Source organism: Mobula hypostoma, chromosome X1, assembly GCF_963921235.1.
Source record: "Mobula hypostoma chromosome X1, sMobHyp1.1, whole genome shotgun sequence".
Taxonomy (NCBI): Eukaryota; Metazoa; Chordata; class Chondrichthyes; order Myliobatiformes; family Myliobatidae; genus Mobula; species Mobula hypostoma.
The window spans coordinates 21070637-21097819 of NC_086128.1; the positions used below are offsets into that span (position 1 = coordinate 21070637).

The 27183-nt window shown below is 41.9% G+C and overlaps 1 protein-coding gene across 1 annotated transcript in view; it reads left to right on the top strand.

Annotated features, from left to right (window-relative positions):
- Window positions 1–27183, top strand: part of tmem106c (transmembrane protein 106C) — a 69428-nt gene that overhangs the window by 29623 nt on the left and 12622 nt on the right. Inside the window, exons 3-6 of the mRNA XM_063038107.1 lie at window positions 108–267; window positions 1506–1646; window positions 8521–8570; window positions 9711–9764. Of these exons, the coding sequence (XP_062894177.1) occupies window positions 108–267; window positions 1506–1646; window positions 8521–8570; window positions 9711–9764 (405 nt within the window). The remainder of the gene's footprint in view (window positions 1–107; window positions 268–1505; window positions 1647–8520; window positions 8571–9710; window positions 9765–27183) is intronic.

Here is a 27183-nt window from a genome sequence, read left to right on the forward strand (position 1 = left end):
GCTAACATAATGAAGGATGTGAATTGTATTTTCATTCTGGGACTTGAACTTTGGGAAAGGAATACTCTAAAGGAAACATTTTTAATCTTGTTACCTTTGTATTTCAGGAAGTTGTACGTCTTCATATCCATTTTTCTGTGCCTATTCATATCTGGACTGGTTGTTTTCTTCTTGTTCCCCCGTTCAGTGGTAGTGAATGATGATGGAATCAGAGTGGTTATTGTAAGGTTTGATGCCAATAACTCCAGAGTCATCATTGATATGACGGTAATGTTTGAAAATAAGTAATTCTCATTTATTCCATTAAAGTAATACCTCTGCTTTAGTTTCTTACACTTTCCCTCTCCCCAGACCTTCCTTCACCCCTCTTTCCCCTTCTTCCACCCCCCCCCCCCATTTGTATAAGGTTGTTGAATAAAATCTATTTTGGTGGCCTAATTGTTTTTAAATGTGTTGTGAATTAGAAAATGGCCATAGAAAGATGTTATCTGCTTTACTGAATTGCTTGGGAACATTTTGAAATAATTGAATGTAATCTCTATTGTAGTGTAGCCACAGTTCTATTTTTGCATATTGAGGCTGTATGAATAATGAAGGTTTGTGATTGCCTCAACTAATTGGTAATTTAAGGTATTGATAGCTGTTAAGTGACCTCAAAATTAACCATCAATGAAATGCTTGTGAGACGGGAACTGGTAGCTCACTGGCATTTGACTACTAATAACAGGATGCCACTTGCACTTGGGAAATTGGTATAGCCCATGATATGGAGTTGACAAGGTATCCTTCAGCTGAGGGACCAAAATTATGTCTGGCAGGCTGTGAAGTTAATTTAAAATGAGGTAACAGAAACAATCAGATGTGAAATACTATTCCTCTTTCAGTGGTAAAGAGGATTCTGCAGCAATGATGTTTAACGGTTTGGTGACCAGTTTTTGAGTAGCGATGTTACTCGATATTCCACTGACGATATCTAAATTTGTATTTGTTCTAAGTTCTGTAGCTCATTATGTAACTTCTAACTTGTAATGATCCAGGTTTAGTTTACAAAATGGTTTTGACATAAGACAATGAGTATAGCTAAGTTGCATGTTGGGCATTGTGTGGTTTGGAGCTTTTTTTTAATGTTAGAGTTCCTCTGAAAATTCACTGTACAAAAGTGTAGTAGTTTTGCATTCCTTCACTCCATGTCTCCCATGCACCAAAATATCAAAGCAAAGATAATAGTGCTGGGAATACTTGGCAAGGTCAAGTCGCATCTCTGGAGAAGGTAATGCATGAACTTGCAGATCTTGGGCCCTGATTCAAAAGCTGGCATGTAGAAATAGATTAAAAAGAAGCATTGAAGCAGATGGCTCTGAGGGGTGGGGGGTTGGGGGAAGGGGGGGAAGTAACTTGTGAATTGAAGATGCTGAAAGGTGGTTACCTGATCTACATTTTGACTCATGTGGATACAATACCATCAGAGGCATTCTTCCTGAAACAGCTTTTTTTTTAAATTTCAGAGTACACTGAACATTAGTAACTCCAATTTTTATACAGTTTCTGTGGATACACTTACCAGCCAAGTCCAGTACATGAAAACTGTGATTGGAACAAAGCAGATGAGTAATGTTTCAGTTATACCACCTCTAAGTGAGAAGCAGGTATGTGTTTATTTATACTATTACGACTTGAATCATAGAACACTACAGCACAGAAATGGGCCCTTCAGCCCATCAAGTCCATGGTAAACCATTAACCTCCCTTTGTCCTATCAACCTGCACCCAGACCATAGCCCTCCATACCCTTCCCATCCATGTACCTATCCAAATTTCTCTTAAGTGGTGAAATCAAACCCCCATCCATCACTTGTACTGGCAGTTTGTTCCCCACACTCAACCCTTTGAGTGAAGAAGTTTCCCCTTGTGTTCCTTGTGTTTCACCTTTCACCTGTAACCCATGACTGCTAGTTCTATTCTTGCCCAACCTCAATGGAAAAAGCCTGCTTGCATTTACTCTATCTGTACCCTCGTAATTTTGTATACCTCTATCAAATTACCCCTCATTTTCCTATGCTCCAAGGAATAGTTTGAACCTATTCAACCTTCCCCTATAACTCAAGCCCTCCAGACCTGGTAACATTCTTGTAAATTTTCTTGACGCTCTTTCAGTCTTGTTTACATCTTTCCTGGAGGTAGGCAACCAAAACTGCACACAATACTCCAAATTAGACCTCACTAATATCTTGGACAATTTTAACATAACATCTCAACTCCTGTACTCAACACAGATTTATGAAGGCCAATGTGCCAGAAGCTTGTCTGTCTGTTTGTTTGTTTATTTTTTTTTGTTTGTTTTTGGGACCCGATCTACATGTGATGCTGGTTGGTCTTTCCACAGTGCAACACCTCACACTTGTGTGTATTAAATTCCATCTTTCTTTCTTTCTTTTTTTTTTTTTGCAGCTAGTCCAGATCCTGCTGCAAGTGTTAATGGTCTTCCTCGCTGTCCACTACAGTCCCAGTCTTGGTGTCAAATGCAATTTTGCTGATCTGGTTTATCAGTGATCTGGATGATGTAGTACAGATGACAAACAATGGACCCAGCACTGATCCCTGCGGTGCATCACTAACAACAGGCTTCCAGTCAGAGGCAGTCATCTAGTACCACTCTCTGGTTTCTGTGAAGCTAATGCCTAATCCAATTTACTACTTCATCTTGAATGCTGAGCAACTAGACTTTCCTTACCAACCTCCCATGTGGGACCTTGTCAAATGCCTTGCTAAAGTCCATGTAGAAACATCCACTGCCTTGTCTACATCAACTTTCTTGGTAACTTCCTTGAAAAAGATTGGTTAGATGCGACCTACAATGTACAAAGCCATGCTGACCATCCCTAATGGGTCCATGTCTATCCAATATATGTATCCAGACCCTTGGAATACCTTCCAGTAACTTTCCCACTACTGATGTTGGGCTCACCGGCCTATAATTTCCTGGCTTATTCTTGGAGCCTTTTTTAAACAGAACATTAGCTATCCTCTGGCACCTCACCCGTGGCTAAGGATGTTTTAAATCTCTCTGCTAAGGCCCCTGCAGTTTCTGCACTAGCTTCCCACAGGATCTGAGGGAGTACCTTGTCAGACTCAGGGAATTTATCCACCCTAATTTGCCTCAAAACAACAAACAGCACCTCTGTAATCTTTGTAGGATCCATGACCTCACTGCTACTCTGCCTCACTTCTATAGGCTTTGTTCATCACCCGAGTAAATACAGATGCAAAAAAAATCCATTTAAGGTCTTCCCCATCTCTTTTGGCTCCACGCATAGATTACCATTCTAATCTTAGGGCCAATTTTATCTTGTATTTTTGCTCTTAATATATCTGTAGAATCCCTTGGGATTCTCCTTCTCCTTGTCTGCAAGAGTAGACACTTGTCTACTTTTAGCCCTCCCAATTTCCTAAAAGTGTTCTCTTGCAGTTCCTGTACTTGGGTACCTTATTTGTTCCCACCTGCCTATACCTGCTATATGCCTCCTTTTTCTTAATCAATGCCTCAATATCTCTCAAACCAAGCTTTCTTAAACCTGCTACCTTCAGACAAGAACATACAAACTTCACTTTTGAAGGCCTCGCACTTACCAGGTGCACCTTTGCCAGAAAACAGCCTGTCCAATCCACACTTGTCAGATCCTTTCTGATGCCATCAAAGTTGACCTTTCTCTAATTTAGAATCCCAACCTGAGGACCAGACTTGTTGTTTTCCATAATTACGTTGAAGCTAATGGCATTAGATCACTAGATGCAAAGTGTTCTGCTACACAGACTTCTGTCACTTGCCCTGTCTGAGAATTAAGTTTAATATCATTGGCATGTGTTATGAAAATTATGATGCAGCAGTACAGTACATTCCCCAATTCCCTCATTCCCTAATAGGAGATCTAGTATTGCACTCAGTCTCATTGGGACTCCTATGTATTGTATAAGGAAACTTTCCTGAGCACATTTAATAAACTATTTTCCATCCAGCCCTTTCCCAGTATGGGAGACCCAGTAAGTATGTGGAAAGTTAAAATCGTCTACTATCACAACCTTGTGTTTTTACAACCTCTCTACAAATTTGCACTTCTAAATCCAGTAGAGTGTTGGATGGTCCATAATATAATTCCATTAACATGGTCATGCATTTCTTATTCCTCTTCTACCCATAAAACCTCAGATGAACTCTTCAGTCTGTCCTGACTGAGCACTGTCGTGATATTTTCCCTGGCCAGTAATGTTACCCCTCCCGCTCTATCATGTTTAAAAACGATAACCCCGAAACATTGACTGCCAGTCCTGCCCTTCCTGCAACAGTCTCACTAATGGCCAATATCATAATTCCATGTGCTGATCCATGCCTTAAACTCGTCTACCTTTCCTACAATATTCCTTGCATTGAAGTATATGCAGCTTGAGCATTAGTCTCACCATGATCAATCTTTTCATCCGTGACTTTGTATGTAAGTTTAACAACATCTTTCTCCACAACCACTATCCGTTCTGGTGCCCTGGTTCCTATCCCCTTGCAACTCTAGTTTAAACAACCCCCTATGCAGCACCAGTAAACCTTCCCACTAAGATATTAATTCCCCTCCAGTTCAGGTGCAAACCATCATTCCTGCAGAAGTCCCACCTTCCTTGGAAGAGCCCAGTGATCCAAAAATCTGAAGCCTTCCCCCTTGCACCATCTCCTTCATCACGTGTTAAGCTGTATGATTTTCCTATTTCTGGCCTCACTAGCACATGGCACTAGTAACAATCCAGAGATCTCAACCCTCGCAGTCCTGTCCTTGGCACCTAACTCACTTTTACAGAACCTTGTCACCCCTCCTACGCATGTCATTGGTACTGATGTGGACCGCGTCTTCTGGCTGCTCACACTCCCACTTAAGAATGTTGTGGACTCTGAGATGCACCCGAGAGAAAACATGCTACCCGAATCTCGTTCTTGTCTACAGAACCTCTTTTCTGTTCCCTATTCAATGAATCCCTTGTCACTGTAGCTTGCCTCTTGGTGCCAGAGACCTGACTGAACTGCTGTGCTGCTGTGGCTTTCCTTTGCTAGGTCATTTCTCCCTCTTTCTTCTTTTTCTTTCTTCTCTTCTTTTCTCTCCCCCCCCCCCCCCAAACAGTATCCAAACTGGTATACTTGTTGAGGGGAACAGCCACAGGTGTACTCTGCTCTGCAGTAGCTGCCTATCTCCTTCCCCTCTTGACAGTCACCCAGTTGTATTTCCTGCACCTTAGGTGTAACTATCTCCCTGTATGTCCTGTCTATCTACACCTCCGCCTCCCAAATGATCGAGTTCATTCTGTTCTAGCTACAACTCCTTAACGTGGTCAGTTAGAAGCTGAATCTGGATGCTCTTCAAAGTTCAAAGTAAATTTGTTATCAAAGTACATGTCACCATATACAACCCTGAGATTAATTTTCTTGTGAACATGCTAAATCCATAATAGAATCAATGAAAGACTACAATAACTTGGGTGTTCAACCAGTGTGCAAAAGACAGCAGAACTGTGCAAATGAAAATAAAATAATAAATGAGCAATAAATATCAAGAACATGAGATGAAGAGGCCTTGAAAGTGAGTCATGTGTTGTGGGAACTTTTCAATGACTGGGCAATTGAAGTTCCTCCCTGAGTCAAGAGCCTGATGGTTGAGGGGTAATAACTGTTCCTGAACCTAGTGATGAGTGTCCCGTGGCTTGTGTACCTTCCTGATGGCAGCAGTAAGAAGAGGTGACCTGGGTGGTGGGGGTCCCTGATGGACACTTGCAGATATAATCATCAGGGACACTGGAGGTCTCTCTGCCCGCTCACATCCTGCAAGAGGAACATTCCATTATCCTGCCTGGTATCCCCACTGCTCTAAATGTGCAATAAGAAATAATAGATGATGAAAAATTTCTGCTTGTGCCTTTGTGTCAAAGCCTCAACTCCCCACTAACTCTGGCCCACTCCCATAATGGCTGCTCTGCTTAAATCTAGCTTATTTTATTGGTCCTTGTTAAGTGCCTAATTATGCACAATGCAATGTCTCCTTGTGTTGGCATGTGGCCAAGTGGTTAAGGCGTTCGTCTAGTGATTTGAAGGTCGCTAGTTCGAGCCTTGGCTGAGGCAGCGTGTTGTGTCCTTGAGCAAGGCACTTAACCACACATTGCTCTGCGATGACACTGATGCCAAGCTGTATGGGTCCTAATGCCCTTCCCTTGGACAACATCGGTGTCGTGGAGAGGGGAGACTTGCAGCATGGGCAACTGCCAGTCTTCCATACAACCTTGCCCAGGCCTGCACCCTGGAAACCTTCCAAGGCGCAAATCCATGGTCTCACGAGACTAATGGATGCCTATCTATCTATTTCTTTTTTAAATAAGGTCTCCTTGGGAACTATAGTGCGTGAAATGTGCCTACTGTTCCAGCTCGATTTTAAATTCTCTCTGCTCTGCCTCTACGATGTCTCCTTGAACTGGGTCTGCAAAATGTCCTTCTGAACATTTTAATGCCACTTGTGTGGAGTATAGCTTGACCTGCTATATTCTTGGTGTGAAATGGATGCAATAAAGAACTGACCCTTCAGCCCACCCAGGGCTGTGCCAGCTTGTAAACAGTCATTGACTCCAATTCTCATTTGACCCATTTTCTTACATTCCCATCAACTATTGCTTGCCTAAACACCTAGGATCAATAGGACCAATTAATCTACCAGCACAAGCCTTTGGGATATTGAAGGAAACTTATTTAGTCACATAGGGAATGTGCAAACTCCACACACGCAGGGGTGAACCAAGATAACACTAACAGCACTACTATGTTGCCCTTGGAAAGAAATGCCACACTGATTTCTGACTTTGTTATTATACAAAATCTTGGTGCCTGTGTCATGTAATTTCATTCCTCCTTTGGATAAATATACTGTCATTGGCCAATGGAACATGGTCATAAAACTATGACATTCACTTGAGGCTAAATGAACACCTAATCTTCCACAGTTTTGATTTGGCATTCGGGTAATCCCTTGAGTTCCCTAGAGTGACTTTTGAATCAAGTGATTCTCTTTGAGACTAGAATGTCACTTCACTTTTTTTTGTTGATGCTCTGTACCCATGTTAATTCTTGCACTGCAGGTTTGACAATTTGCCTTAGTCTTTCTGTAAAAGAAACTGTTGGCCCTGCATTGTTAATTATGAGTATATACCATTGACGTGCACCTTGACACTAGTGATTGGCTAAAGGCTCTTCCAGAGATTATACTGTGCTCAAATTTAATGTTGGTGTAGAATAACAGTGATAGGAGTACTAGGCTAACAGCTAGAGTTCTGGACCATTCATTCTTGCATAGCCTTGTGTTCTAAACACAAACGTGGTCAATTAAATTAGTTCAGAGGTAAATAGGAATAAACAAATGCTGGCATTCTCTTAGGCTACGTCCGCACTAGACCAGATAAATCTGTAACCAAGCTTTTTCTCCATTTTGACCCTCTCTCCACACTGAAACAGCGTTTTCCTCCCCCAAAAACGCAGCTTTCCTAAAACACTCTCCAGAGTGTTTAAATCTGAGCGCTGGTTGGCCGTTGTAGTGTGTATGGGGTAACCAGCTAATTTTAAAAACGCTGTCATGACGTGCCGGAGCAAATGGTGGAGGCAGCACGGCATTTCATTGTTTTCTTGAACGCAACCTCCAACACCACAACAATATCCGACAATAGATGTGTAACAGCCTAATGTAACATTGTATGGAAATACAAGATAACACTGATACAGGCATGTTTTATACATTTAACAAGGTGCTTTATTAATGTATTGCTTGTGCAAACATTCAATAGATGCAATTGCCACTTTTGCCTAGTAACTCATTTTATTGCACATGTCAAATACAGCAAAATAATACAGAAAGACATGGCAAAAGTAAAGGCAAACAAATGAGGTAACAGCAAATTTCACTTCTGCCCAGTAACAAGCCTTATTGCATTTAGTTGTAGCTGTCATCCCTTTCATCGGAAGAGAGTATGGCTGTAGGAAATGTTTCTGGACAAATGCGCACCGTGTCTTTCGTTTGGCAATTTCCTTTTAAGCTTTTCTAGTCTGTAACTGGACAAATGCACACCAAGTATACAGTTTCCTCTGCTTGTTTTCTGTGTATCCTGTGCATGCCTAGTAGGCGGAGATTTGCCCTAATGTCCATTTTTAATGTGGATGGAGATGCTTTCAAAAACACCTGGTGTGGACGCCTATCGTTTTTACGCGAAACCGGCGTTTTCAAAATTATCCGGTCTAGTGTGGATGTAGCCTTAGATGTTCACATGTTGTAAACAAACATAAATGAGGCTTTGACACTTCAGCACTAAATTGCCTAAACCATGTTTGCACTTTCGTAGGTAGTAAATAGGACAGCTTCTGGTAACTTTATTTGCATAAGTAAAAGTGATAATATTTAAAAGTTGAATATTTGTTCCATTAATGACTTTTTTTTGAATCTATTAATATTGCAGGTTAACTACACAGTTCAAATGGAATTTAGTGGATCTCTAACATATGTGTAGTAAGTAGATTTTTCACTTCCAACTTTGTGTTCACTGTCTTGAATGTAAAATAATTTCTATATAAATAGCATGCAAAATAGCATTAAATAAATCTATGCTAAATTTTAAAAACCAACCAAATAGCATCTCTTCCAATACAAACTATCCCAGATACTGTAGTTTGAAAATAATTTTATTTGCCTGTTGATCTGGGCAATGGAGCTTCTTGGTTAAGATCAAGGATCAATTTGTTTGTTTGTTGAAAGCTGCTATAGCCAGGAAGTGGATGTCTAAAACTTGGCTGGAGGAGGATGGGGAAATGGGAAAAGAGTAATTCAATATTCAATCTTTCCATTAACAAATAGAATCCAATGTCATTTTGTCCCTTTGGGTGGTATACATAATTGAATATAACACGAATACCTGATTCATTTGAATGTGGTAATCTAATCCAGGTATGTTAAAATTACATGCATACTCACTTTTGAATTTGTCCTTTCTATTCCTTAAAGTGACTGAGATTTGGGGATTGTATAGAGAATTAATAGTACATTCAGGTGTTTCCCTGGGGAAAATATTTTGATGTCCTTCACTCTCCATGCCTTTTTTCCACTTTCTGTTTGGTCTACTATTTCTGAACCAAGTCTACATTATTCAACCCATAAGTTACTTTTGTAAGGCTCATGCTATTCCATGATTGGCCACATGGAAGTTACAATTATAAATTGTGATCTAGTGCATGCTTCCGACACTTGAATGCTTCTGGAACCTGAGCATGAGTGCAAATAGGGTTTTAAACCATACTGAAAATTCAAAATGTAATGGCCTTTTTTTATGGCAATTTAAATTTAAGCCTCCACTTGTAACAATTTTGATTCTATGCATCTCAGTAAGTATGAGATGGGCAGCATTTTGGAGTGGAGCTGCTTGATATTTTCTGCCTTAAATTTCACTTTCCTGTGATGGTCAAGTAGTTAGGAATTTTGAACTATTACTGACCTTTTTCCTTGAGGTGGAGGGAAGGAAGGAGGCCTACAGTTCATTTGGAACTGATTTGTGCTGTAGCCTTTGTATAGAAACAGATGTATGGTCCTATGATGAGCTATGTGACTTGCCCAACCATGGTTGAAGTGATCTAACCAGTTTATTTTCTTCCACAGTACTTTTTGCACAATGCCATCAATCAAGGTCCATAATATTGTTGTCTTCATGCAGTAAGTTCATTAAGATTTTAGTAACTAAATAGAATGAAGCTTGCTCTTTACAAGTACTGTTTATTTAAAAATCAATTCAACATCTTAAATGTTAATTTAAATGCATTATGCTATATTGTCTAAGTAAACTGAGCTCTGTCAATCAGATTCAGTTTCAGCTATAGAAATAACTGGGAAAGCTTGAACCATAACAAACTTTCTGGATCTGAGTTCCTGTTAATGCTTTTTCTGTGTGTGGAGCTGTCTGCTCAATCATATTTTCCCCGCCCTTTGCATCCCTTTCCCCCAATCCATAGCACTGCAAGTTATTTTCAGGCAATTTGTTCTTGATTGTAACCACTTTAGAGAAAAAACCTTTGTCCTTCTGTCTCTGTTTCCACTCAGCCCTTCCCTGCCCTAATCCTATTTGCTTTGTCTAATCCCCTCTATTTTGCATGCATTTTATCAAATCTGCTCTTTGCTGTAAGGAGAATGGTTCCAGTTTACCTAGTGTAATGTTGTTGAGATTGCTTATCCTCTATTTTCTGAATCCTTTGGCTACGTCCACACTAGAATGGATAAATCTGTAACCGAAGCTTTCTCTCTTCGTTTTGACCCTCCGTCCACACTGAAACGGCGTTTTCCTCCCCCGAAAACAGAGCTTTTCAGAAACACTCTCCAGAGTGAATAAATCTGAAAACGTGTAATATCCAGCGTAATGTGTACGGGGTAACCGGCTATTTATAAAACCGCGCTGTCATGACGTGCTGGAACAAATGGTGGAGGCAGCGCGACGTTTCATTGTTTTCTTGAACGCAACCTCCAACACCACAACATCTGACAATAGATATGTAGCAGCCTAATGTAACATTGTATGGAAATGCAAGATAACACTGATGCAGACATGTCTTGTACATTTAACAAGGTGCTTTATTAATGTATTGCTTGTGCAAACATTCAATAGATGCAATTGTCACTTTTGCCCAGTAACTCGTTTTATTGCACGTGTTAAATACAGCAAAATAATACAGAAAGACATGGCAAAAGTAAAGGCAAACAAATGAGCTAACAGTCCTGACGAAGGGTTCCGGCCCGAAACGTTGACTGATTGTTTCCACGGATGCTGCCCGACCTGCTGAGTTCCTCCAGCATTTTGTGAGTGTTGCTTTGACCCCAGCATCTGCAGATCATTTTGTGTTAGCAAATTTCACTTTTGTCTTATTGCATTTAGTTGTAGTTGTCGTCCCTTTCATTGGTGAAGAGACTATGGGTGTAGGAAATGTTTCTGGACAAACGCACACCAAGTCTTTTATTTGGCAATTTCTTTTTAAGGTTTTCTAGTTTGTATCTGGACAAACATGCACCAAGTATACCGTTTCCTCTTCGCTTGTTTTCTGTGTCCTGCGCATGCCCAGTAGGAAGAGATTTGCCCAAATATCCATTTTAATGTGGACGAAGATATTTTCAAAAACACCTGGTGTGGACGCCTTTCGTTTTTACGTAAAACCGGCGTTTTCAAAATTATCCGGTCTAGTGTGGACATAGCCTTAGTATTCTGAAGTGTGGTGATCAGAATTGAATATAATATTCTATACCAGTTTTGGTCTGGCTGATCTTTTTATAAAGATTCATTTACCACCGTTCTTGTGCTCTATGCTTCTAAAACTCAGGAATTCCAATGCTTTGCTATTCACTGTCTTATAATGGAGAAGAGGAGGGATTGGGGTAGGTTGCTAACTGTTTTGGGAGATGGTTGACTTCAGCTAAAATACAATAGTCTGAGCAATATGGAATGCTTTGGTTACCAATGATTAACATTCCTTACAAAAGGATACACTCCATGCCATACAGTGGCACTCCCGTGGCTGAAAATGTAGTTGTTGGGGAAATGCTAGGATTGGGCAATAAATGAACAAAACCAATCCAATGTATTGGAGTTTTCAGCAGTCCTGATGACCAGTCATTGACCTGGAAGGTTACATCTTTTATCTATGATCAGTCATGCTTGACCTAAGTTTCTCTACCATTTAGTATTTTAGCTGATGTTGCCAGACAGACTTGGTTAGAAGCTTTGCTTCTACTTGGCTATTTGAATCCAAAACCATAATGAGGTATTCTAGTTCAGTCAAGTGTGAAACCTTTGTATTGGCCATTAGAGTGAAATGTACTTGATGTCTTAGATGATTGAAGTTTAGATTTTAAAGTGCTGTTAGATCTACTACTACATTGTCGACTCAAGCCTAGGCTGTTAGTTCAGAAGCCGAATAAAGGCTAAAATGTTTTTTTCGTAAACTTGGAAATTCAAGCTATCTCTATCCACTTTTCTAAAGCACTCTTATCCACTATCTGAGGTTTCTAGTTTTCTTTCAAAATAGTTACTGGATAATTGCTTGGCATTGAATTGCCCCAGCTAAGCTATACAAAGCCTTTTTGTGTTGGTTCTTCCTTCATCAGTCATAAAATTCTTTTCAATCATGGATGAGTTTAGTCTGGAGCAAGCATCTCTTTTGGCTTTGCATGACAGGAAAAAACTGCTTTTCGAAATTTGAAGAGGTTTTTTTCTATATTTAGAAAAGGCTACCATGTTTTTTTTTAAAAAAAAAATTAAAAATAAGTAAATCTAGGCTGTGCTCGCCATGATCCATGTGGCATGTTTTATGTCCATGGTTCTATCATTGTTTTTAAATTATGTTGGAATCAAAGCTACAAAGAACAATTTAAATATGTTCCCTAGTCCACTTTGAATGTGGTCTTTAAGTTCAGTTTGTCAAAAATGATGCATTCAAAGTGGCAGCAATCGTTTGGACAAAAGCACTAAACTTTGCCCAGCAATCAGAAGGGTTAATTTGTTTTTACAGCACACTTATGAAAATTTGCTTAATCCAGGGTGGAGTGCTATTGTGGTCACTTCTGGGCAGCATTGCACTACTCCAGGAATTCAGCCAGCCACTTCATCAGGATGCATGCATTTCTAACATTTTGTATCAGCCATGCATTGAATTACCTCTATCCCTGTGCAGTAGTTTTTGGCAATCATAACTGTAAATTTTGATGGTCCAAGGAACACATTTGGCTTATAAGTAACAGGTCGCTGTAACATGCTTGCTATCTAGCAATGCAGTTTTCTCAGGTTTGGGAAAAAAAGTACTATTTGAGATGTTTCTCGGCTGAAAAATTTAGGTTATTTCCAAAAGGGGTTTCCATGGTGATGTTGGCAATATGGATCTGAGTTTCTTGCAAGGTTGGGGGTATTGAGTCAGGAGACAAGTGTGTGAATCCAAAGACCCTATATCCACAATCTATAGGGATGGATCACATACTTTGTGGTCTACATAATTGTACTCCTAAGAGGCCAACCAACATAAGTAGTGTCTCTGTAGGAATAGTTTGCATGGGCAATTATTGCAGATGCAAAATAGTGTGTGGACCTCTTAAAGCATGTGTTTCTGGACTCTAAATAAATAAGGTCAAAGAAGATCAAATTTGTTCACACTCCTACTTAGTCTTAGTGTCACTGTGGCTATGGATGGTCTATGCCATATTTCTGTTCACGGATTTGGTTGCTTTCTCAGTATTTAAATTGCATGTGGCAATTTGGTCTCCTTTTGTGTTTGGAGCCCTTTATGAACCATGAGGGGTTCTTCTCCACTTCATGCACAATTTGTTCCTGACGACACAAATATTCCCCTGGTTTAATGCCAGGTATTCTATAGTCAGGGGAGCAGACAGGAGATTTTGTGGACATGAGAAGGACACCCGCATGGTTTGTTGCCTCCCGGGTGCCAGGGTCCGGGATTTTTCTGACCGGGTGCACGACATCCTGGTATGAGAGGGAAAGCAACCAGAAGTCGTGATACATGTTGGGACCAACGACATAGGCAGGAAGAGGGATGAGGTCCTGAAGTGTGAGTTTCGGGAACTAGGCAGAAGGCTGAAGAACAGGACATCAAGGGTGGCGTTCTCAGGATTGCTGCCAGTGCTACGTGACAGTGATGGTAAGAATTGGAGGAGATGACAGTTGAATGCGTGGCTGAGGAGTGGGAGCAGGGTTTTAGATTTTTGGATAATTGGGATCTCTTTTGGGGAAGGTGAGACCTGTACAGATTGGATGGGTTGCACTTGAACTCGAGGGGGAGCAAAATCCTTGCAGGTAGGTTTGCTAGCATGGTTTGGGAGGGTTTAAACTAATTTGCAAGGAGGATGGGACCCGGAGGGATAGAGCAGTGAAAGAAGTGCATGGAGTAAAGCCAGATCTAACATATAGAGAGGCTTTGAGGAAAGAGAAGCAGAATAAATGGTGTAAAGACAGTAAGGTAGAAGGGCTGAAATGTGTGTACCTCAATGCAAGAAGCATCAGGATAGAGAGGGCGGAAAAAGGGGAGGAGGGGTGGCATTACTGGTCAGGGATACTATTACAGCTACAGAAAGGGTGGGTAATGTAGCAGGATCCTCTTTTGAGTCAGTATGGGTGGAAGTCAGGAACAGGAAGGGAGCAGTTACTCTATTGGGGGTATTCTTTAGGCCCCCTGGTAGCAGCAGAGATACAGAGGAGCAGATTGGGAGGCAGATTTTGGAAAGGCGCAAAAATAACAAGGTTGTTATCATGGGTGACTTTAACTTCCCTAATATTGATTGGCACCTGATTAGTTCCAAGGGTTTAGATGGGGCAGAGTTTAAGTGTGTCCAGGACGGATTCCTGTCACAGTATGTGGACAGGCCGACTAGGGGGAATGCCATACTAGATCTAGTATTAGGTAATGAACCAGGTCAGGTCACAGATCTCTGTGGGTGAGCATCTGGGGGACAGTGACCACCGCTCCCTGGCCTTTAGCATTATCATGGAAAAGGATAGAATCAGAGCGGACAGGAAAATTTTTAATTGGGGAAGGGCAAATTATGAGGCTATAAGGCTTGCGGGTGTGAATTGGGATGACGTTTTTGCAGGGAAATGTGCTATGGACATGTGGTCGATGTTTAGAGATCTCTTGCAGGATGTTAGGGATAAATTTGTCCCGGTGAGGAAGATGAAGAATGGTAGGGTGAAGGAACCATGGGTGGTGACAAGTGAGGTGGAAAATCTAGTCAGGTGGAAGAAGGCAGCATACATGAGGTTTAGGAAACAAGGATCAGATGGGTCTATGGAGGATTATAGGGAAGCAAAAAAGAGCTTAAGGCGCTGAGAAGGCCTTGGCGAGTAGGGTAAAGGAAAACCCCAAGGCATTCTTCAATTATGTGAAGGAAAAAAAAAGGATGACAGGAGTGAAGATAGGACCAATTAGAGATAAAGGTGGGAAGATGTGCCTGGAGGCTGTGGAAGTGAGCAAGGTCCTCAATGAATACTCTTCGGTATTCACCAATGAGAGGGAACTTGATGATGGTGAGGACAATGTGAGTGAGGTTGATGTTTTGGAGCATGTTGATATTAAGGGAGAGGAGGTGTTGGAGTTGTTAAAATACATTAGGATGGATAAGTCCCCGGGACCTGACAGAATATTCCCCAGGCTGCTCCATAAGGTGAGGGAAGAGATTGCTGAGCCTCTGTCTAGGATCTTTATGTCCTTGTTGTCCACGGGAATGGTACCAGAGGATTGGAGGGAGGCGAATGTTGTCCCCTTGTTCAAAAAAAGGTAGTAGGGATAGTTCGGGTAATTATAGACCAGTGAGCCTTGCGTCTGTGGTGGGAAAGCTGTTGGAAAAGATTCTTAGAGATAGGATCTCTGGGCATTTAGAGAATCATGGTCTGATCAGGGACAGTCAGCATGGCTTTGTGAAGGGCAGATCGTGTCTAACAAGCCTGATAGAGTTCTTTGAGGAGGTGACCAGGCATATAGGTGAGGGTGGTGCAGTGGATGTGATCTATATGGATTTTAGTAAGGCATTTGACAAGGTTCCACACGGTAGGCTTATTCAGAAAGTCAGAAGGCATGAGATCCAGGGAAGTTTGGCCAGGTGGATTCAGAATTGGCTTGCCTGCAGAAGGCAGAGGGTCGTGGTGAAGGGAGTACATTCAGATTGGAGGGTTGTGACTAGTGGTGTCCCACAAGGATCTGTTTTGAGACCTCTACTTTTCGTGATTTTTATTAACGACCTGGATGTGGGGGTAGAAGGGTGGGTTGGCAAGTTTGCAGATGACACAAAGGTTGGTGGTGCTGTAGATAATGTAGAGGATTGTCAAAGATTGCAGGGAGACATTGATAGGATGCAGAAGTGGGCTGAGAAGTGGCAGATGGAGTTCAACCTGGAGAAGGACACTTTGGAAGGACAAACTCCAAGGCAGAGTACAAAGTAAATGGCAGGATACTTGGTAGTGTGGAGAAGCAGAGGGATCTGGGGGTACATGTCCACAGATCCCTGAAAGTTGCCTCACAGGTGGATAGGGTAGTTAAGAAAGCTTATGGGGTGTTGGCTTTCATAGGTCGATGGATAGAGTTTAAGAGTCGCGATGTAATGATGCAGCTCTATAAAACTCTGGTTAGGCCACACTTGGAGTACTGTGTCCAGTTCTGGTCGCCTCACTATAGGAAGGATGTGGAAGCGTTGGAAAGGTACAGAGGAGATTTACCAGGATGCTGCCTGGTTTAGAGAGTATGCATTATGATCAGAGATTAAGGGAGCTAGGGCTCTACTCTTTGGAGAGGAGGAGGATGAGAGGAGACATGATAGAGGTGTACAAGATAATAAGAGGAATAGATAGTGGACAGCCAGCGCCTCTTCCCCAGGGCACCACTGCTCAATACAAGAGGACATGGCTTTAAGTTAAGAGGTGGGAAGTTCAAGGGGTATATTAGAGGAAGGTTTTTTACTCAGTGGTTGGTGTGTGGAATGCACTGCCTGAGTCAGTGGTGGAGGCAGATACACTAGTGAAGTTTAAGAGACTACTAGACAGGTATATGGAGGAATTTAAGGTGGGGGGGTTATATGGGAGGCAGGGTTTGAGGGTTGGCACAACATTGTGGGCTGAAGGGCTTGTACTGTACTATTCTATGTTCTATATTCAGTAAGCTGTCTTGACTCTATTTTACAAGAGTAACCAAGTCTCTTATGGTCAGCACTGCTCCAGTGGCTGAATCTTGGATGACTGAGAACTTCCACTTGGCTTGCTTCTGATAGTTGTACGTGTTCCCAACTCCTGTAGTGTTTTCACAGTGAAAATCATGGTAGTAATGAGGCCCTAGAAGAATGTTCAGGCTGTGCACAGGCACCAGAATCTTGTCTCAACAGGGGTATGCCCTGTAGCACACCAAGCAGATTCACATTCTTCCCTGCTTCATCCTACACCACATCAACAGGAGAAATTGGCCCTTGTCTCCGGGTCCACTGCAGGAGAAAACTGTGAAGAAGCGTCATTGGGGCCCAACAAGGACAAAGTGGTGCAGAACGTATGGTGCATTACAGAAGGGAACCTATATTTGAAAACTAAGTTGGAGTACCTTAACAGCCAGGTGCTCCCCATAGACAATCCTGCAACTAAATATTAACAATTCCTTTCCTCCCAAAGTTGCTGCTCAACCTACTGTGTTCATCCAGTTTGTTGCTCCAGATTCCAGCAGCTGCGGTCTGTTGTATCTACGTCATCAAATGTGTTCTATTGTGACGAACCAGGCAGTAGATTTCAGCTTCATTTATTGTACTTCACTTGAAGTGTCACTAGGGCATAGCTAATGCTCCATTCAGATATATCCCACCTTGCAGGAGGGAAATGAAGAGGTACCTTATTATTGAAAAGCCAAAGGATGGGGATCACATAATTAGAAGCAATACTTTAGTCATACACAAAGCATTCTTGTCTTCAAAGCCAAATAAGTGTCTGTTATGTGACACGTGGCAGTGCACTGTGTAAGTGCCTTTGCTAAAAGGGCTTTAAAAGGTGACTTGCATACCAATGACTAGACCTGATCAACTATGTCTTTGCTCAATAGCAAGGAGGTCCAAGATGATTGAAGACCAGGCTCTGCTTCACAGACTTGGCACACAAACACTGCTAATGAGTTAGTTGGAGGGAAATTGGGAAAGTGAGAAGAAAGGATATGGGCAAGCCTGTGCTTTGTCTAAGGACAGATAATAGACACAGCAGTTATGGTCACTGGTATTTGGTATCCATTGGAGGCAAATAGCTTTGTGATTGGTTGATGGCAACCAGTTATTTTTTTTAAACAATGAGCACTCTAAAATGAGTTGTCATGGTATAGCATGATTAAGTTGAGATTTTCAAAGTAGTTCCTCCAATTGTACTTGTAGCAACATAATGGGAAACATTTGATGTGAGTCAAAGATGAGTTTTGATATCTATCAAAATGGCCAGGTTCCCATCAAATTGATTTCTTTTGAAGTATGGCACACTGATTACTGAACTTGGGAGTGAAAGTCACTCAGCAGCTGCACTCCAACAGGGCAAGTGCAAGGAAGGAAAGCCATGCTTGAGCTCAGTTACTGCACGTAGCCCCTTGTTAATGAATTGGCAATGTGTTTTTTTTTAGTATTCAAAGGTACATTTAATGTTAGAAATGTATGAAATATACATCCTGAAATGCTGCTTTTTTTTTTTTTTGCAACCATCCACGAAATCAAGAGTGGCCCAAAGAATGAACGACAGTTAAATGTTAGAACCCCAAAGTTCCCCCTCTCACGGTAAGCGGCAGTAAGCAACAATTCCCCCCACCGGCCTAAAACAATAATTGGCACCCGCCACCGAGCACTCAAGCGTGTGGCACAGACTCGCAGTTACCCCCAAAGACTGCATTGTTCATCTGGCATTTGACATACCACAGGTTCTCTCTCTTCCCCCCCCCCCCCCAAATAAGGGAGAAAGCGGTGTTTGTTTTCACAGCGAGCAGGGAGACATAACAAAGTCCACCACATCGCTTTTTTTCGTGTTATCTTTGGGCAGAGAGCAAGTCTCTGGGCACACAGCTGCAGATATTCTGACTCCCCTGACGACACACGGTTCTCCTGTCATGACACTGACCATCGATCCGCCCATCTCCAGAGGCCCGAGATCCTAGGCTTCCAAAGCTGAGCCCTTGGTGTGCCGCACAACGGCCAGTCCTAAAACCCCGAGAGCGGGTCCCGTTCCTGCAAAGAACCATAGTCAGTGTGCAACTCTAGGTCAGGGTCTTTAAAAGAACCATGAAAGGGAAAAAATAAAGATATTAAAGATGGAAATGGAGCTGTTTCCGAAGATGCAAGCAAAGGAGTCAGCGTTTAGCGGCATCATCACTTCACTCCGCCTGCTATTCTGAAGCTACTGTGAAGGTGAGAGCATGATCACGAAATATTGCAGAGCACGGTACCTTGGATTGAAAGTCTATTGATGTTCAATCAAAGGTGACAAATCTGACATCCATTCAAATTTTGAGCTTGCCTGATGGAAAAACTCTAAACTGCAGATGGTGGAAGTCTGAATAAAATTACCAGGAAACACTCAACTGTGTCTTTAGCCTGCATAGTTAATTGTTTCTTTCCAAATGTGCTGCCTGATCTGATAGTTTCCACATTTGTTTTATTTGTATTTTTTGCTGCAGATTCATTTAATATCAAAGGTCTGCTTGCATCTATAAACCAAGCCACCATAAAGATACCTTGAAATAGTCATTACCTATCAGTTTCCTTCAGGCCATGACATAATGTCCATCTCAACTGTTTCCCACATGTTCATTGCCTCCTGATACAGCAGCAGTGGCGAGTTGTGTAATTATCTCTAGCAAGATGGTTATTCTGCATGCTGACTTCATGTTCTTATAAAATAAATGCTATCTAGCCAAATTCCAACTGTTTTGCATTTGGCTCACTGGTAGCAGATTCCTGCATTCCTTTCCAATGAACAGGTCCTGAGTAAACTTATCTATTGTGTTAATTAGTGAATTAAATGCATTGGATTTATTGTATTAACACCCCAATAATCCTGAATGTGGGCACATGGCCAAGTGGTTAAGGCGTTTGACTAGTGATCTGAAGGTCGTGAGTTCGAGCCCCAGCCGAGGCAGCGTGTTGTGTTCTTGAGCAAGGCATTTAATCACACATTGCTCTGTGATGACACTGGTGCCAAGCTGTATGGGTCCTAATTCCCTTCCCTTGGACAACATTGGTGTCATGGAGAGGGGAGACTTGCAGCATGGGCAACTGCTGGTCTTCCATACAACCTTGCCCAGACCTGCGCCCTGGAGAGTGAAGACTTTCCAGGTGCAGATCCATGGTCTCGCAAGACTAACGGATGCCTTTACTAATCCTAAATGACCTGTAGATCAATGTCCTGAGCAAGCTGAGTTATCAGTTTACTGTATATCTGTGCTTTCCAGCTCTTAAGGTCTGTTACTGTGGTTTTTGTGCCTCAAAAACCCAGTGACTAGCCAGGCTATCCTCTTTCATTTAGAGGTCCTTCAGAAATATGATAGAGATATGGGATTAGCACTTGACCTTGATGGAACTGCAGCAAACAGTTCAGGTGGACTAATGTTTTGACTGAAAACAGGTGATTATGTAAGAAAAAAAATGGCAGAAATGTCATTCTCCACATGCCAATGAACTTGGCTGACTGGGTCAATAATAATGACCAGATTTCACTTCTGTCATGGCCTCCAGGGTTTTGCTAGGTCATTGGAAATGGGCATGATCCTGGGCAGTGTGTCTCTTCCTACAGAATGCCTGGCTTGGCCGAATACCTTTTTGAGGTAAGAAAATTTGGCCCAGTTGGACTTGATAGCTACTTGGAGCTCTTGCACGAAATGCAGAGGAAACTCTTCATTACAGTCAATCATCAACATCCTTGAGTTGTATATGTGGGCATATATGGTTTAGTATCATTGGCAAGAGACTAAATTTGAGAAGATGGTGTTGAATATCACAGAAGCAGTATCCTTCAGGAGTCTTGAATGTGAAGTGCTCTCCTTGATCATGCAATTTCCATTTTTTTTTTTCTGGAACCTAGCACTTGCACAACATTCAGCTAGCCTCCCTGACATTGGCTCTCTGCCCCATCCCAATGCATGCACCTCCCTATGGGTGTGTATTCCATTAACTGGATTGTCAAAATTGCAATCCATATGTTGTGGTGCTGACTACTATTCTCCATTGTATGTGTTACAAGTGTGTATCTTGAATCTAAAGGCATGCAGGGGCTGCTACAAGTAAATACAGCTGCTTGAAATTCAATGTAAATGGCATAAGTTTTATTGGCCATAAATGGCAGTCTTTATCAACGCATGTATCTGTGATCTGCAGTTTATTTCATTATACGCAGGGATGTCACACAATTATTTAGACTAAAATTTGGAGTTAATGAATTTCTAGACAAATGTTTTGTTCATCTACTTTACCCTTGCATTATCATCACTGATCATTTTTTTGCACTTGTTTGATGTGAACAATTTGGAGGATTGTTGATCCTTGAAATTGGACAGTTTAAAATGTATAAAACAAAAGCCAAAATTGGGCACTGTGCCAGATTTTGGCTTTTGCTTTACTTTAAGGGTTATTAATAAATGTCAGTTCTTGAAGAGCAAGGCTTAATGTGTGCAGATAACAAGTACAGCTATATGGCACAGTGTACAATGAACCTTAATGTATTTTCTTCATCAGTGTTGGAGCAATCCTGTAAAGCTTGTGTTTGAAAGTGAATTTTGATGTAGGGAAGTTTGAAAACACTTGCAAAGCTGGAAATGGCCCAGTTAGGACTTTGGCCTGGTAGTCCATCCTGTTGTTTCTCTGTAATATGTCCAATTTTACATGTTCTTCTATACAGATGGATGTTGTATTTGAAATAGTAAACCAAAACCTTGTCTGCTCACTTGGCTGAACAGCATATCACAGTCTTGAAGAGCGGGGCCATTACATTGATCAGGTTGCTAGAAATGTAATCCCTCAAGCAATGTTACAGTATCTGAAGGTTGCACGCTAGGATCTTGTGTTTTGCATTCTCTGAAGTGTATTTTAAATATCCCAAAAATGCTTGATTGTCAGTCGCTAAGATTGTGGGGGGGAAAAGCTCTACAAATGTCTTTCACACTAATGCTGTTTGAAGCCATGCAGTTCTGTAAATATAAAATGAGTGTCTATGGACTTGTAAGTAATTGCCTTCTTCCCAAGGTAAGTGTGTGGGACCTCCAGAAAATCGGGCTGGTGAATTAATGAGGAAATGAAAAGACAGACGTACTGAGTCATTTTCTTGTTTCAGTTTTCATATACAGCATTATAAATATCCCTAAAATGACAGGTGCACTAATTTTAAATAACATTGGTGCTTTAAAGATTAAAAGCTCAGCTTGCCACATGTACATTAAACAGACAATGAAATGCATTGTTTGTGTTAAATCAGTAAGGATTGTGTTAGGCAGACCACAAGTGTTGTCCTGCTTCTGGAACCACCACTCACTGTCCCTAACAGTATGTCTTTGGAATGTTGAGGGAAACTAGAAAATCTGGCGGTAACCCACATGGTTATGTGGAGAATGTACAAATTCCTTACAGCCAGCGGAGGGATTTGAGCCCCCATTTGGTGGCTGCTGGTGTTGTAAAGTAATGTGCTAACTCGTGCTACTATGCCACCTAAAATTAATTTAAATTAAAATACATTTTTAAAGTTCCTCCAAGAGGTGAAGTATTAGAAATTCATGGGCCTAAAGTGTGACAAGTCACTGGGACATGATGGACTGCACTAAGGGTTTTAAAGGAATTTTTTTTCAAAGCCTTGTTAAGCAGTGCCTCAGAAAGGCAGCATCCATCGTTGAGTATCTCTGCCAACCAGGACATGTCCTCTTCTCATTGCTACCATCAGGAAGAAGGTACAGAAGCCTGAAAGCACTCAACAATTCAGGAACAGCTTCTTCCCCTCTGCCATCTGATTTTTGAATGGACATTGAACCCATGAACACTACCTCATACTTTATTTTTATATCCTTTTCTGCACTAATTTAATTTAACCATAAGACATAGGAGTAGAATTGGGCCATTCGGCCCATTGAGTCTGCTCCGCCATTTAATCATGGCTGATCCTTTCTCTTTCCTGCTCTCTCTCTCTCCCCCCCCCCCCACCCCGCCTCAGCCCCACTGTCTGGCCACCTTCTAATAACCTTTGATGCCGTGTCCATTCAAGAACCTATCAAGCTCTGCCTTAAATACACCCAATGACCTGGCCTCCACACCTGCCTGTGATAAATTCCACAAATTCACCACCCTTTGGCTAAAGAAATTTTTTCTGCATCTATTTTAAATGTACACCCCTCTATCCTGAGGCTGTGCCCTCTTGTCCTAGACTCCCCCATCATGGGAAACGGCCTTTTGCACATCTACCATGTCTAGGCCATTCAACATTCAAAAGGTTTCAATGAGATTCCTCCCCTTCTCTCTTCTCCTCCTTCTCTCCCCCACCCCCCAAACATCCTACTAAGACTCAGTACAGACTCAGTCAGTACTCAAGTACAGACTCAGAGCTAGTATGATGACCCTTTCATTTCCAGAATCATCCTTGTGAACCTTATCTGAGCTCTGTCTCTACTGGCTGTGTGGTGGGGGAAAAAGCACAACAGCGCCTCTCATGTCAGACAGTTGAAGTTTGGTATGAACCCCCAAATCTTAAAGACTTTCTACAGCAGCACAATTGAGAGCATCCTGACTGGCTGCATTACTGCCTGGTATGGAAGCTGTATTTCCCTCACCGGACTGCAGAGAGTGGTGCGGACAGCCCAGCACATCTGTAGATGTGAACTTCATACTATTCAGGACATTTACAAAGACAGGTGTGTAAAAAGGGCCCATAGCATTATTGGGGACCCAAGTCACCCCAACCACAAACTGTTCCAGCTGCCTACCATTCGGGAAATGGTACCGCAGCATAAAAGCCAGAACTAACAGGCTTCAGGGAAGCTTCTTCCACTAGGCTATCACAATGATTAATTCATGCTGATACAATTGTATTTCGGTGCTATATTGACTGTCCTGTTGTACATAGTATTTATTGCAAATTACTATAAATTGCACATGTAGACGGAGATGTAATGTAAAGATTTTTTTACTCATGTATATGAAGGATGCAAGTAATAAAGTCAATTCAATTCCAATGCCAGCACATCTTTTCTCAGATAAGGAGCCCAGGAATGTTCACAACACTCAAGATGAGCCCTTAAAGCCTCAGCATCACATCCCTGCTCTTGTATTCACAACCCTTCCTCACCACCGACTCTACCTGCACGTCAACCTTTAGTGTTCTGCACAAGGACTCCCAAGTCCCATTGCATCTCAGATCTTTAGATTTTCTCCCCATTTAGAAAATAACCTGCACATTTATTTCTACTAGAAAAGTGCATGATCATGCATTTTCCAATGTTGTATTTCATTTGCCATTTTCTTGCCCATTCTCCTGATCCATCCTTCTGCAGCTTACCTGTTTCCTCAACACTACCTGCCCCTCCCCCAATCTTCGTATCATCTGTAAACTTCGAAACAATGCCATGTGTTCCATCACCTGAATCATTGATATACAGAATAAAAAGAAGTGGTCCTAACACTGACCCCTGCGGAACACCACTAGTCACTGGCAACCAATCAGAAAAGGATCCTTTTATTCCCACTTGCTGCTGCCTTCCAATCAGTCAGTGTTCTAACCGTGTTAGTAACTTTCCTGTAATGCCACAGACTCTTAACTTGGTAAGCAGCCTCATTGTGGCACCTTGTCAAAGGCCTTCTGAAAGTCCAAATATACAACATCCATTGCATCCCCTTTATCTATCCTACTTGCAATCTCTTCAATGAATTCCAACAGGTTTGTCAGGCAGGATTTTTCCCTTGAAGAAACAATGCTGACTTTGCCCTATCTTGTTCTGTGTCACCAAGTACTCCATCACCTTGTCCTTGATAATTGACTATCATGTGTTCCCAACCACTGAGGTCAGGCTAACTGGTCTATAATTTCCTTTCTACTGCCTTCCTCCTTTCTTCAAGTGGAGTGACATTTGCAATTTTCCAGTCCTCTGGCACCATGCCAGAGCCCAATGATTTTTGAAAGATCATTGCTAATGCCTCTGTAATCTCTAATGCTACCCCTTTCAGAACCCCAGGGTACAGTTCATCTGGTCCAGGTGACTTAAGTACTTTTAGGTCTTTCAGCTCTTTGAGCACCACCTCCCTTGTAATAGTAACTGGATCCACTTCTCCTCCTTCACACACTACAACATCAGGCACATTGCTAGTGTCTTCCACAGTGAAGACTGATGCAAAAATACTCACTTAGTTCATCAGCCATCTTTGTCCCTTGTTATATTTCTCCTGCCTCATTTTCTAGCGGTCCTGTATCCACTTTATTTTTACATACTTGAAAAAGTTTTTACTATCCTCTTTGATATTATTTGTTAACTTGCTTTCATATTTCATCTTCTCCTTTCTAATGATTTTTTCAGTTGCTCTCTGTAGGTTTTTAAAAACTTCCCAATCCTCTTATCTTCCCGCTAATTGTTGCTTTGTATGCCCTTTTTTTGTTTTTACAATAGCTTTGACTTCCCTTGTCAGCCATGGTTGTACTATTTTACCATTTGAGTATTTCTTCATTTTTGGAATACACGTGCCCTGCACCCCCCCCCCCCACCCCCCAGAAATGCACGCCATTGCTGCTCTGCTGACATCCCTGCCATCATCTCCTTCCGATTTACTTTGGCCAACTCCTCTCTCATACCACTGTAGTTTCCCTTACTCCACTGAATTACTGCTACATCAGACTTCACTTTCTCCCTATCAACTTTCATGTTGAACTCAATTATATTGTGATCACTGGTTCCTAAGGGTTCTTTTACCTTGAGCTCCCTAATCACCTCTGGTTCATTACATAATGGTGCTTGGAAGTAGGTACAGAGGAGATGTCAGGGGTAAGTTTTTTACGCAGAGAGTGGTGAGTGTGGAATGGGCTGCCGGTGGCAGTGGTGGAGGTGGAAATGATGGGGTCTTTAAGAGACTCCTGGATAGGTACATGGAACTTAGAAAAATAGAGGGCTATGGGTAAGCCTAGATAATTTCTAAGGTAAGGATATGTTCGGCACAGCTTTGTGGGCCGGAGGGCCTGCATTGTGTTGTAGGTTTTCTGTTTCTAACACCCATAGAAAATATAGGAAAAACTACAGCACAGAAACAGGCCTTTTGGCCCTTCTTGGCTGTGCCGAACAATTTTCTGCCTAGTCCCACTGACCTGCACACGGACCATATCCCTCCATACACCTCCCATCCATGTATCTGTCCAATTTATTCTTAAATGCGGGTCCTTTTTTTAACATTTACCACCTCGTCTGGCAGCTCATTCCATATTCCCACCACTCTGTGTGTGAAGAAGCCCCCCCCCCAATATTCCCTTTAAACTCCCCCCCCCCCCCTCACCCTTTACCCATGTCCTCTGGGTTTTCTTCTCCCCTTGCCTCAGTGGAAAAAGCCTGCTTGCATTCACTCTATCCATACCCATCATAATTTTATATACCTCTATCAAATCTCCCCTCATTCTTCTACGCTCCAGGGAATAAAGTCCTAACCTATTCAACCTTTCTCTGTAACTGAGTTTCTCAAGTCCTGGCAACATCCTTGTAAACCTTCTCTGCACTCTTTCAACCTTATTAATATCCTTCCTGTAATTTGGTGACCAAAACTGAGCACGATACTCCAGATTTGGCCTCACCAATGCCTTATACAACCTCATCATAACATTCCAGCTCTTGTACTCAATACTTCGATTAATAAAGGCCAATGTACCAAAAGCTCTCTTTATGACCCTATCTACCTGTGACGCCACTTTTAGGGAATTTTGTATCTGTATTCCCTCTGTTTTACTGTACTCTTCAGTGCCTTACCATTAACCCTGTATGTTCTACCTTGGTTTGTCCTTCCAAAGTGCAATACCTCACACCTGTCTGTTTTAAACTCCATCTGCCATTTTTCAGCCCATTTTTCCAGCTGGTCCAAGTCCCTCTGCAAGCCTTGAAAACCTTCCTCACTGTCCACTACACCTCCAATCTTTGTATCATCAGCAAATTTGCTGATCCAATTTACCACATTATCATGCAGATCATTGATATAGATGACAAATAACAATGGACCCAGCACTGATCCCTGTGGCACACCACTAGTCACAGGCCTCCACTCTTGAGAAGCAATTCTCTACTACCACTCTTTGGCTTCTTCCATTGAGCCAATGTCTAATCCAATTTACCACCTCTCCATGTATACCTAGTGACTGAATTTTCCTAACTAACCTCCCATGCGGGACCTCGTCAAAGGCCTTACTGAAGTCCATGTAGACAACATCCACTGCCTTCCCTTCATCCACTTTCCTGGTAACCTCCTCGAAAAACTCCAGTAGATTGGTCAAGCATGACCTACCATGCACAAAGCCATGTTGACTCTCCCTAATAAGTCCCTGTCTATCCAAATGCTTGTAGATTCTGTCTCTTAGTACTCCCTCCAATAACTTACCTAC